The sequence below is a fragment of the Empidonax traillii genome, unplaced genomic scaffold (assembly GCF_003031625.1).
Source record: "Empidonax traillii isolate 1590-97213 ecotype Southwest subspecies unplaced genomic scaffold, ASM303162v1 scaffold832:size729604, whole genome shotgun sequence".
In the NCBI taxonomy this organism is placed as follows: domain Eukaryota; kingdom Metazoa; phylum Chordata; class Aves; order Passeriformes; family Tyrannidae; genus Empidonax; species Empidonax traillii.
Window position 1 is genome coordinate 429,015 of NW_020956025.1, and position 13,068 is coordinate 442,082.

General features: G+C 48.0%; 1 protein-coding gene across 6 annotated transcripts in view; it reads left to right on the top strand.

Annotated features, from left to right (window-relative positions):
- TANC2 (tetratricopeptide repeat, ankyrin repeat and coiled-coil containing 2) overlaps positions 1-13,068 on the top strand; it is a 173,931-nt gene that overhangs the window by 107,683 nt on the left and 53,180 nt on the right. For all 6 annotated transcript variants that reach the window (XM_027902017.1, XM_027902018.1, XM_027902020.1 and 3 more), the window contains 3 exons: positions 1,672-1,797; positions 7,217-7,498; positions 10,342-10,475. In XM_027902017.1, the coding sequence (XP_027757818.1) occupies positions 1,672-1,797; positions 7,217-7,498; positions 10,342-10,475 (542 nt within the window). The remainder of the gene's footprint in view (positions 1-1,671; positions 1,798-7,216; positions 7,499-10,341; positions 10,476-13,068) is intronic.

The window sequence follows — 13,068 nt, forward strand, 5'->3', positions numbered from 1 at the left end:
GCTCAGTGCCCACAGAAAATAACCCCTGTCCCTGCTAAAGCCCCTTCTGGAATTGCATCATCTCAGCTCTAATCGATCCTTCACAGTCGGCATCTAATCAACTTTGCACGAGTACAGGAGCATGAAGGACTTCTAAAAACAGGCCTTGATGGTTTTATCCTCCTTGTTTTTTTTTTTTTTTTCCTTCTCCTCTTGTTTGTCTTTTGTCCTCTGTCTCTCTTACTCTCTTCCTTAAAACTTGGGAAAGTTTGAAGAACAGCATTAAAAAATACTGCCCCTTCTCCCCACCCTTATTAGAGTCTGAATCTTGCTTAATTTTGAACTGCAGCACCATCCTGTAAAGGTATTTACGTGGTCATTAAGAATTGTATGGAAAAAAGTGTTTCCCTTAGTTTTGAAATGTTCTGCCTTTCAGTTTTGTTGAATTGTTGCATCTTGTGTTGGGTCTCAGGGAGGAAGGACCCCAAGTCTGGTGCCCTGAGTGACTCTGCAGAGCTGTATCAAAATATTTACCCAATTCCCAGCGAATAATTAACATCAGCTTCACAGGCAGCCTTTGGAAAAGTCATTTAATGAATTAGTTCAATTTAAAATGATAATAATTTTGTTGTGGTAGTTGGCTGAAAACCAAAGAAATAGAAGCAGTACTGCATACAGAGTGCTGAGCAGCCCAGGACCAATTTCCATGGGTTAAATTTTAATGTGAATTTCGGAAATGATTATCAGAACAAGAGCAGAGCTGGTGACCTGCAAAGACTGATTTTAAAGTTTTCTGTTTCTAATTGGAAAGATTATTTCATGCAATGAAGTTTTCATTCCTTTGCTTTTATAATACTCTGTAAATTCCTTGGCTGACAGGGGTCTGAAACGGCAGAATAATGGGTAAATTCAGATGCAAGGAGTCCAAATTTGTTTTGTTAAGCCACATTTTCTCCTGTTTTCCAATCATCACCATGGCAGCAGCTTTGTGGCCAGTGTTAGCTCTAGTCTGCTCCAACTGTGCTTATCCATGTAGTGATAGCACCTTCAGCAGAGACCACTAAATTATTCCTATTCAATCCAGCATTGTAAAGAAAACTAAATTCTCCCATGAGCAAGTCACGTTGGAACAGCAAAGTTATCTTTACTTCAGATAATATTTTTCTCACTTATTCATGTGGTTTTTTTATTTTTTTTTTTGCTGGGCCATTAAAAGTTTAATTTTCCTGCCACTAATTCTGGCTTTAGGGACAGATAAATGTTAATATCCGAATTAAGCAGCTGTAGAATAATTGAAGAGGAGGCTGTGGGCTCCAGCACGAGCTGCAGTGGTGAGTTGTCTTTTACGTAGCAGGAGATGCTGAGTGTCTGTGTCAGCTTTGCACAGACGTGGCCGGGTTTGTGACGGGGAGAGGAGCGAGATCAGATGTAAGAGACTCCACATCTCCCATTTTCCAGGTGCCTGCTTTTATTTGAGGACATCAACAGGCCAAACCGGACCAGACACCAACGGGGCACGAGGAAGAAAGTCACCAGAACACTTCTTTTCTCCTGGCTAAGGGGAAATCGGTTGATCTCAGCTCTGCTGGCTCAGGGTGGTTTTAACTGTGTATTTTGCTGAAAAATCCGATAACCAGAGCGCGAAATGCAAAGCCTGGGTGTGATGCAGTTCTTTGCTCTCTCTCCTGGCAGCCACCAGCTCGGCCCACCTGGAGGACCTGGCCTACCTGGACGAGCAGAGACACACCCCCCTGCGCACCTCGCTCCGGATGCCGCGGCAGAGCGTGGCCGGCGCCCGGGCACAGCAGGACCTGAGAGGTGAGAACTCGGCTCTGGGAATTCCCAGTCGTGGCAGGGGGGAGCTTGGGTTGTCCCTGCTTTGTCTACATCCATGGGAAGGTCAGAAGACCAGAGTCTTTTGGGTTGGAAGGGACCTTAAAGATCACCCAGGGACACCTTCCACCAGCCCAGGTTGCTCCAAGCCCTGTCCAGCCTGGCCTTGGACGCTTCCAGGGATCCAGGGGCATCCACAGCTTCTCTGGGAATCCCATTCCAGCCCCTCACCCACTCCCACAGGGAAGAATTCCTTCCCAGTGTCCAAACTAAACCTACTCTCAGTTTGAAGCCATTCCCCCTTGTCCTGTCCCTCCAGGCCCTCGTCCCAAATCCTTCTCCAGTTCTCTTGAAGCCCCATCAGGTACTGGAAGGGTCTCCAAGGTCTTCCCAGAGCCTTCTCTTCTCCAAGCTGGACACCCCCAGCTCTCTCAGCCAATCTCTGGTGCTCGTGGGGTTAATACTTTGCTAATTTATAAAAAATTAGAAATTTGAATGGACTGCTGTTATTTTTACTTCCTTTTTTTTTTTTTTCCAATCAAAAGCCAAGGTTTGCAGCATCTCCTCCCTTTGCATTTTGCAGGGTGCCAGTGGGGAAAGAGCCCAGCACAGTGACAGGGCCACTGTCCCAGTGTGTCCCTTGTAGGGATGGTCACAATGCCCATATTCAGGCAGCCCTTTGCCTTCTGAAAGGCCTTTTTGAGAGGGGAGATTGCTGTGGTTCTTCCTGGCAAATTCCACAGACAAGACGTTAGCAATGAGAAGAGGAGCCAGGGCTGACATTTTAGTGTTCTGTTTATTCCCAGGCGGCTCCAGCACCATTTGCTCCATGTCCTCGGGAATTTCAGCCCACCCTACAACTTCCATCCCCCCCTTTAATCTGAGCTCAGTCTTCAGCCACATGCTCAAGCTGTCACTGGGACAGCCCTGAGTCTGCAGCAGAGCACTGGGTTAATGCTTCATCCCATCATTTGTCGCTGCACAGATGAACAAGTGGCTGAGAAAGCTCATTTGGGATATTTTCAGGTTGTTTCCTGTGCCTGGTTTATTCTCCCCTGTGCAGAGAAAATGGGGTTCTTTGGGCCATACGTGAAATTTCCCTGTTCTCTGGGGGTATTTTTGAGCAAGTGCCACCATCCTGGGGTGAGGAGCTGGGGAGCTGGAGGGCACAGGTCGGGTTTTCACCCACCTGCACAACCTGCTCCAGCTTGACTGGGCTTTGGGGTCATTCAAACCAAGGAACGAGCCCCCCAAAAAAAGTGGGTTTGGGAGCTGCGGATGGCAGTTTGTAATGAAATCCCCTGGCTGGGGAGTCAGTTCTAGAAATGCATCAGCAGGCAGCGAGTGAAGAAAGCGAAGTTTGACAGACCAAATTTCCATATGTTGGGAGGCAGCAGCTTGCCAAGGCTGCGTAATTTGCGGTGATTGCATCCAAAACATTCGACTTTATTGTAGGAACAGAATCAAATTGTTTTCCAGACGCACTTTTTAAAACCCGTGTAGCACTACGTATTTTCTTTCTGCTTTTTTGTTCTCCTTTCCCCCCACCCCCTTCCCCTTTTTGTGACAGTTGCATGAGAACAACAGCAGCGTTTCGGGGTTTTTTTTGGAATTTGTTTCTGATCCCGATTGAAGTGCTTTGCTGTTTTGAAAAAGAGAAGGGAGAAGAAGAGGATGTGGAAAAAAAAAAAACAAAACCAAACCATCACTATTTGGAAATACTTTTATTTAAATAAATTTGTGAGGAGGGGGCTTCTCCCCCCAAAAATGCTTCGTGTTGCAGATATTGCTGTAAAATTACATCAGTCTGGGCTGTTAGAAACAGCAGCTCTTTGTTCCAGCTGGAAATCCTAAACTTGGGTTTAATTTTAATGTCTCTGGTCTTGGCACTGGGCTGAAATAGCAAAGCCATTCCTGGCCCAGTGTCGAGGGACATGTTACAACCCACTGGTTATTCCCAGTGTTCCAAAATCCCAGAGGGAGAAAATAAATGGGAGACTGACCCTGCTATTTTGTTTTAAATCTGTTCTTTTAACCAGGGGAGTAGTTGAGCAATACCAGCACTAAGAGCACAACAAGGATTCGTCCCAGTGACAGGTTTTGGATAGGATGGTGAAGGCAGTTTTTGTTTTCCTTAAATTGTCTTTTATAAATTTCAAGGGATTTTCCTCGTGGTGTGTGTTTGATACCATCAGCTCTTGGGAAGGAGAGTTTCATGTGCTTCTTAAAAACACTAAAAAATGGTTTAGCGTTAGGGGAGTGTGTAAAACATGGTTTCTGAACAGGCATCTTAGAGCCTTTCAACGACTAAAATAACTAAATATCCACTTTGTGTAGCATAGGATATAAAGCAGGACGGTCCTTTCTCTCGTTGTGCTCCTGCTCTTTTCCCTCTCAGTGGCTTTTTCCAGTTGTGCACGTGATACACCTGGATTTGGGTTGATTGAACTGAAATTTTGAGAACCAGGATGGGAGTGGGAGGCAGCGCCTCAGCTTTGGGATCTGAGTTTGGTTTGGGCCCTACAGAACTTGCACAATGTTTCATTAAGTCTCATGAAGATTTTCCTCTCTCAGACCTTGTTCTGTCCCACTCCACACCCTCATTCCCAGGGAAAGTGTGGGTTTGATTTATATCAAGGTATTATCAGAAATTAGGAGTATTTTCTGTGATGCTCTGCCTTCAGTTCTATAAAGTGCTTCGTTTGAAGGAATATGAATCCCAGCAAGTGTTTGACTGATTTTCAAGGATGGGAAGGCAGCTTATTCACATCCTTTGATTTTCACAAGCACCGAAGTCAGCAGCTGATGGTGTTCATCCAAAATGTGCCTGCACATCCTCACCCCGTACCCTGAACCTTCCTTTCCTGCTGTTCAGAGCGTTTCCATTAGCTTATCCTTTAATTAATTAATAAATGCTGAAGCTCTGGGGCAGCCTCCCTTCTCCCTTCTTCCTTCCTTGTGATCTGGGGTATTTTTTGAACTCTTTGAACACAGAAATTCCCCTGGAGCTCCAGAGCCTTCCCCCTGTGGTCGTTCCTTTCCCGGGGACCACTGGCACTGAGGGTTGTAAAATAAAGAGTGCCAAGGAGGATTTTGAGTGGCTCAGCAGACAGGACTGGGAATTAATGAGGATCTGGCACAGGGGCTGCAATTAGTCAGCGCAGTCTTAAATTATTCCTGAACATTTTCTGACAGTCCAGCGAGGGGAACGTTTGTCTTCCAAACGCGGCGCGGTGAAATAAATGTCTCCTGCTGGCACGTGGAGGGGGTTTGGTGGCTGGTGGGACAAAAAAGCACGTTCTCAGCACTCCTCTCCAAACCAGTGAGGCTCGTTTTGAGTGTTCTCTCACTGGTGAGATTCTCACCAGCACCCCCTGCCCTGCAGGAGCCCTGGGATTGCAAAACTTGAAGCGGTGAAATGTCCCCCCCCAGGGTGGCAGGAGAAGGGCTTGGCTTTGCTGTGGTCAGTGAGTGGTGGTGTTGGAAGAACCAGGAGGTTGGATAGAGGTAGATAAGTGATCTTGGAGGTATTTCCCAACCTAAATGAATCTCTGATTCTGTATCTGAAAAAGAAATCCCCCCTACTACCCAATCTAAACCTCCCCTGGCACAAATTGAGGTTATTTCCTCTTGTCCTGTCTCTTGTTACCCGGGAGAGGAGACCTGGGAGAATTGATCTCTTCTTCAATTCCCACCTGAGAGCATCTTTGCACCATGTCTGTGCAGTCATTGCTCTTTAGATATGCATTCCCTGGATAGCTCATGCCAAGTGGGAACAATGGCAGATACCTTCTCCCTTCACCCTCAAATGTTCCTGAAAACGTTTCAAGGACTGGTTTGGATTTTGCTGTGTATTTTATTATGATCTAATGCATAGAAAACTGGGAAAAGGAACACAATCAATATCCATGTTTTTAGGTGCTGGCAGTGCCCCAGCACACGTGGTCTGTGAGGGGAAGATATTTCTTCCTCTGCCTCTTAACTTCAGGTTGCTTTGCAACGTCATGTTTCCTGGTGAAACAAGACAGTGTTTTAATTGCCAAACAGGAACATCCTGTCAGCAGCCTGGTTTCACTTATTTACTTCAGGAGCGTTGAAATAACTTTGCTCAAGATTGATTTAGCACTTGTGGGTGCTGGGGTTGTTCTGTGCTCGCTGGATTGAGCAGGTGAACAGACGTTGTGTGTCTGGGTTGAACAGACGATCCCGTCTCCCAGGGGATGCCGTGCAGAGCCCGGTGTTCTGCCTGGAGCCTTTAATTATGGTGGGTTTAAACAAGCAAAATTAATTTCTCCAGCCACACTTTTCCCCCAGCTCTGAGCTACTTCATCCTGTAAAATCCTCTGAACTCCTTTGGTGGAAAATGCTGTGAATGAGCCCAGCTGGAGATGAAGAACCACGGAGCCTCTCGCTCAATCCTCCCTCTCTTTCCCCCACACCCCGGTGGAATGGGGAGGAGGATCAAAGTAAAACTTGCAGGTTGAGATAAGAACAGTTTAATAATTGAAAATAAAGTAAAAATACAGTAATCATAATAATGGTAAATAATAATAGTGGTAATAAAGAGGGGAAAAACAAGAGATTCACAATGCACCTGCTGATCGATGCCAGAACCTGCTTCCCGAACCCAGATCAGCCTCTTCCCAGCAATTCCCCCCAGTTTATAGACTGGGCAGGATGTTCCATGGTGTGGCCAGTTTGGGTTACCTGTCCCAGCTCTGCCATCTCCCAGTTGCCTTTGTGAACCTCCTCCCTGGCAGAGCACGAGACAAGAGAAAAAAAAAAGTCTTTGACTTGGGATAAACACAACTTAGAAAAAAACCACATCCAAAACATGGCTCTGGGACAGCTGCTGAGAAGAAATTAAATCTTCCCAGCTGAAATCAGGACAATAAGAGGAGATTGAGGGAAGATCTCATTGCAGTTACAACTTCCTTGGGAAGGGAAGAGGAAGGGCAGGCACTGAGCTCTGCTCTGGGGGGACCAGGGACAGGACTCAAGGAAATGGCCTGGAGTTCTGTCAGGAAAGGGTTAGGTTGGAAATCAGCAGAAGGTTCTTCCCCCAGAGGGTGGTTGGCACTGAACAGGCTCCCCAGGGCAGTGGGCACAGCCCCAAGGCTGCCAGAGCTGCAGGAGGGTTTGGACAACGCTCTGAGGGACAGGGGGGGATTGTTGGGGTGTCTGTGCAGGGCCAGGGGTTGGACTGGGTGATCCTTGTGGGTCCCTCCCAACTCAGCATATCCTGTGATCCTGTAAATATCCAGCTGCTTTAACACCAAACCCAAGGAAATGAGTGTCCTTTTCACCTTCTGAGACAAAAAGATTCCTGGGGAAGACGAACCATCGTCCCCAAACCCCACTTTCCCCCGCCGGTGACGTTCCCTCCCCGTGTCTCCCCCCGCAGTGCGATTCGCGCCCTACAGACCCCCCGACATCTCCCTGAAGCCGCTGCTCTTCGAGGTGCCCAGCATCACCACCGAGTCCGTGTTCGTGGGCCGCGACTGGGTGTTCCACGAGATCGACGCGCAGCTCCAGAGCTCCAACGCCAGCGTCAACCGGGGCGTGGTGATCGTCGGCAACATCGGCTTCGGCAAGACCGCCATCATCTCCAGGCTGGTGGCGCTCAGCTGCCACGGCACCCGCATGAGGCAGATCGCCTCGGACAGCCCCCACGCCTCCCCGAAGCGTGAGTACGGGGGGCAGGGGGGCACAGAGTGAGGGGGGGGGTTGCCTGGAGTGATCCCCCGAAAATCGGCCTGGTCCTCGTTGCCAAGAGGAGGAAGGGCCTGTCGTGGTTTGGTTTGGGAGGGACCTCAGACATCAAACAGTTCCGACCTCCAGCCACAGACAGGGACACCTTCCACCAGCCCGGGTTGCTCCAAGCCCCGTCCAGCCTGGCCTTGGGCACTTCCAAGGTGGGGCAGCCACAGCTTCTCTGGGAATTCCATTCCAGCCCCTCGCCGCCCTCACAGGGAATAAATTCTTCCCAGTATCCAAATCTACCCTCCTCCAGCTCGAGGCCGTTCCCCCATGCCCTGCCCCTCCCTTGTCCTTGTGAAAATTCCCTCTCCAGGTCTCTTGTAACCCCTTTAGGTTCTGCTCAGGAGGCTTTTATGCTGCTGCTGTTCCAAAGCTGCTTTTTGAGGAATCAGAATAGTCTGCCTCTGATTTCTCTGGCTTAGAAACATCACAGACTTTTCTCTGATGGGGATGTCTCCAGTTTTAGAATTATAGAAGCACAGAATGGCTTGGGCTAAAAGAGACCTTTAAAGGTCATCCACTCCAGTCACCCCATCTCCAGCGAGATGAGGCAGCCAGTGTTCTCTGATTACAAGCCCATGCCAGTGCATTCTCCTTCCAGTGTGGATTATCTCGGTGTATCATGGTATAAATGCTCAGGGTGGGTCACGAGCCCATGCAGGGCTCAGCACCCAGGTTTGCTCTCCCTGCCGTGGTCCCATCCAATTCCCATCACTCCGTGCTGGCAGGTTTGTAGGTGGGGATGACAGCATTTTAAAATCACTCAGCTCTCAGTAAGTGAGTAAGACAGGACTAAAAATACTGGGGGTGAGGTACCTGAAGGTATCTTGGAGGATGTAGGTCACTGTACCTCAGAGAAGCTGCAGTTAAATCTGTTTACTGGAGTGCAGGGCTCTTGCCCTGTCAGAAGAGCTGAAATGTCACCGGGGGTTGGCATGTTCAATAGTGTCACTTGTCAGAGCTAAATGAACAATGTGTAGTGAAAGGCAGGGCTTGTTTCTATATTTTAACTGCAGCTCTGCAGTGCACCAACTGTGTGTGTGTGTTTGTGTCCCCAGTCTGCTGAGGGGGATTGTGGAGATTAAAGAGACCACTGGGCTTAACTCTTTCTGGACTGAAAGCTGGGTTTCTCCCCTGAGAAGGGGCCCCTGCACCCTTCCTGCACAAAGGATGAAGATCCTGACACATTGTTCAGTTCACAATCTGGTGTGTCCATGAAGTTGAAAGCTGAATGATTCCTCAGTGTTAGTTATTGGGATGGAAACCTTCAGAATCAGTATTTAATTTGACTTTTTTTTTCTTTTCCCTAAAGAGATCACAAGTCCTAGTTTAGGTATAGAAGACAATAATTATTCTGTGAGATCTTTGTGGGTCCCTTCCAACTGAGGATATTCTATGATTCATCTCTGATTCTGCGATAAGTTTCTTTGTTGTTTCTTTTTCCACGTGCTGAAAAAGAATCTGTTATGCTTAGTAAAATTCATGTTTAGTAATAACTGCTAATCAGGTGGTCTGACTCTGCTACAGCAGTTGTGCAATCAGCATTAGTAAAGCGGCTTCAGTACAGCCTCATCCTTCTAATTCCTGTCTCAGAAAATTAATACAGGTGACAGTGGTGGTGCAGGCTCAGAATCGAGGATGTGCCTCATTCTAATGCTCAGGGTTTAATTGTGGAGGCAGCCTCCTCCTCCTCCTCTGTTGTTTGCCATTAAATGGGTCATTGTTTGCATGATGATTTCCAGTCAAGCTCAGGGATGCACTGCAGCAAATCCAGTCAGGAGAACCCTGTGCCAGCGCAGCCTGCACTTCAGAGTGGTGTTGTTCTTAAAACCTTCCCAAAATAACCGGTAATTAGACATCAGCAAGTGCTGCATGTCTTGGTGTCGTTCAAAAATCCTCTGTGTGGGTACCTAGGAGTGAAAATAAGTGTGGGTTGGGAATGTTACCCACAAAGGCCAGGTGGATGGGCTGTGGTAGCAATCTGCTGGTAAAGCCAGTTTCTGTTTGCCAGGCAAAAGAAGCAGCTAAAACGCAACAGAACACAGTTAAACTTGCCAGAGATGGTTCCAGGATAATTTATTATTTGCTTGCAAGCCTTTCCCAGATCCTGGTGCTGCTCCTGCTCCTCTCCCCCTGATTACATTAATGGGCTTCAGATGGCTGTGTTAGCTGGGGCTCTCCGTTTATTTATGTTAGAAAATAGGCCCATAATTCAGAAAAATTGGCTGTCTGTGCTGAAGGAGGACTTGGAACCAAATTAACCAGCGATTGCTCATAACGAGGGAAGGTCTGTTGGCAGAAGTGCAGAGCAGGAGAGCTCTGCACTCAAATCCACCAAACCTGAAGGCAGAGCCTTCCAGAGTGCCCAATTCCCTCCATTATTGTCATTATTTTAAAGCCAGTGAAATTACAGTGGAGAAGATGAATAATCCTAGAATATGCTGAGCTGGAAGGGACCTGTCAGGATCATCCAGTCCAACTCCTGACCCTGCACAGGACACCCCAAAAAATCCCACCACGGGCCTGAGGGCATTGTCCAAACACTCCTTGAACTCAGCCAACCTCAAAGCTGTATCTTGAAAGTCCTTCCCAAAACTGCTGCTCCGAAAAGCAGTTTCTTGGGGAGCCTCTGTCCTGGGAACCCCTGAAATCCAAACCAGGGTGTTTGTGGGTGTTATTTTAACTACCATGCTTAGGAGCTGCCTGCTCTGTAATAAAGCTGTTCAGTGCTTGTCCTGTGGCAATTCCTGACCTCTTTTCCTTGTGTAGATGTGGATGCCAACCGAGAGCTGCCCCTGACCCAGCCACCCTCTGCTCACCCGTCCATCACCAGCGGGAGCTGCCCGGGCACCCCCGAGATGCGCCGGCGCCAGGAGGAGGCCATGAGGAGATTGGCCTCACAGGTATGGAAAAATATCCATCTCTGGGCTCTTCTGGGGGCCTTGGGAAAAGGGCAGATTGAATGGAAGCCCTCTGACTTAAAATCCCTCAGCGCGCTGGAAAACGCTCCAACAACTCCCCCAGGAGCTTCCAGAGAGACCTCTGGAAGGAGTTTGGTTACCCAGGGAAGTTGTTTCTCTGAAACGAAATTCAAACTACATCAAATATACTCCCCTGCTACTCTGGAGGGTTTGCCTTTCCCAGCCATCCTGCCTTCTCCTGACGAGTGTCAGGGTATGACGCAGTTATTACCGGAATAATTGTGGTTTTTCTTCAGCGGTGAGAACAAAATTGCCCAGAGTTTGAGCGGTGTTTTGTTGGAAAGGGGCAGGTACTGTGTGGTAGGGGGGAGGCCCAGGCTGAGTGCTGCTGCTGCTGCTGTGTGTGCACTTGGGTGTTTTTTGGAAGATCACAGCCCTTGGAGCAATACACAAATCACTTGCTGCTCCGGCAGGAGTGGATCGTGTGGAACATATGGAACACTGTCACTTGTGTACGTGAGATTTACAGCTTGAATTTTATTGTATTGCTGAGGTTTAACCCTAATTCTGTGGTGGTGGGAAGGTGCCATTCTATTCCTTTGAAATCCGAGGAGTTTGCTCTCTCTCCTCCTACCCCTTTTGGGGGGATGGGAGCAGTTAATGCTTTCCTGTGGCTGCTCCTGTTTGGAGAGGAAAATAACAAGCAAAGTCTTTGTTCTAAATTATTACCAGGACGTGTTTTGCTTGGCTTTTTGTGCCAGATACTGTCTTGTCCTGTCTGCTTTCCTGCTGACCCAGATGGCCAGTCAGGGAGAGTGTGGTAGCTGCGTAAATAAATATTAAGGGCTGAATCCTCTCCTCTTCCACGTGGAGTTCTTGAAAGGAATGCGATGCCCAGGTCTGGTTTTGTTCAGAACACATTAGTCATCGTACTCCTTGCAAATCTGAAGCATTGCAGACTCCCAGAAAGGGCAGTAAAATGTGCTGTCTCTGCTTAAAATACCTCATCTATCTCAGCTTTCTTCCCCTGAGTGCTTAAGTCATCCTGCTGGGTATGTAACTGAGAAATGGATGCAGTTTTAGCTTCACTTTCCTCCTGGAGAAGGTAAGGGATATGGCTCTTTCAAACATTCTGTCACATCCACGGCATAGATCACTCCCTGAAGCTTTTTGGCATCTCTGATCGCTGGAGAAAAGAGCAAGAAACGATCCTGAACAGCCAACATTTAAACAGAAATAGGTTGTTTTACCTTGAGCACAGACTCCTTTAGGAAGGGGTTTTAAAGCCCTGCTCATCCCCTTGGCCAACATTTTTTTTCCCCGAAGAAATCCAGTATGTTGGTGTCAGAACACAACAGCTGATGGTGGGAGATGTCCTGCCCCTCGTGCCTGCAGCAGGATTACACACGCTGGGAGTAAAGATTGTTCATCTCCCAGGAAATCTCCGCTGGCGTAAGTGGAGATTCCAGAAATAACCATCACCGGCTCCCAGACACCAGGCCCTGATGAAGGGATCAGTGCCAAGGCTGATGAGTTGACCTTAGAGCTCTTGGAATCCCTTCTTCTGCTCGAGTTGCTGACGCAGCACGCGGAACTTCCGAAAATTCCCTCGTGTTCCGCAAACAATTCCTGGGATGAGTCAGAGCGGCGGCGCTTGTGATTCAGCGTTCGGAGACCTTGGGCCTGTTCCCAGCGTTGCTCTTAGCCTTGCTGGGATCCTTGGAGACCAGCACCTCCTCTGCCTGCCTCCCTTTCCCTGGATGCTAAAGGATCCCTGCGGATAATGGTCCGTGGACTCCTGGCGCTGGAAGAAACGCAAAACCAGGTGGTAGTGGTTGATTATTTGGGAAAGAATTCTGAAAGTACAAGAAAAATTCTTTTTTATTATTTGTTCAGTTTTTTGTTCCGTTTTTTTTTTTTTTTTCTTTTGGAGCTCCGTGTTCCTGCTGATGGTTCTTTATCATTAATCAACAATTTGGTTTTATTGCATCAGAGCCCCTTCCAGAAGGGCCGTGCGTCACGCTCCAGGCCGTGAGTTTGATGGATTACCGAGCCTCGGGATGAAAAATAAAGGCAAATAAAATGGTTAAGGGCGTTTGTCAAATTGATGGCTGGGAGTTGTGTGCACAGTGCACTCGTAGTAACCTCCTGAGTAGCACAACTCAGCATCACCAGCGAGGACTCCTTGCTGTCAGCAGTGGATAAATTGATTTGCTTGGAAGGAGCCGTGCCATGTGATGTCCTCCTGGATAAAACAAACACTCCCTGTTCCTCCCCAGCTGTGGGGCTTGAAGCCTCTGAGTGACACTGAGGGGAAAAAAAAGGATTAACTGACCTGGCAACAGAATTGAAAATCCATTAAAATAACAGCGTGGAGCCCTTTGTTCTGCCCGCCATCGCCTCGTTCAGAAAGCCCATGGCACGTGTCGGAGACCAGGACAGTTCTAAGGCTTTGAAGATGCTGAACCCTCACCAGAGCGAAACCACTGAAGGGTAGAGAACAGTAAAAATAGTTAAAATAATTTAGCTGCTTAATCTGAGCGTCTGGTGCCACATTCTCCAGCAAGGGGCAGTT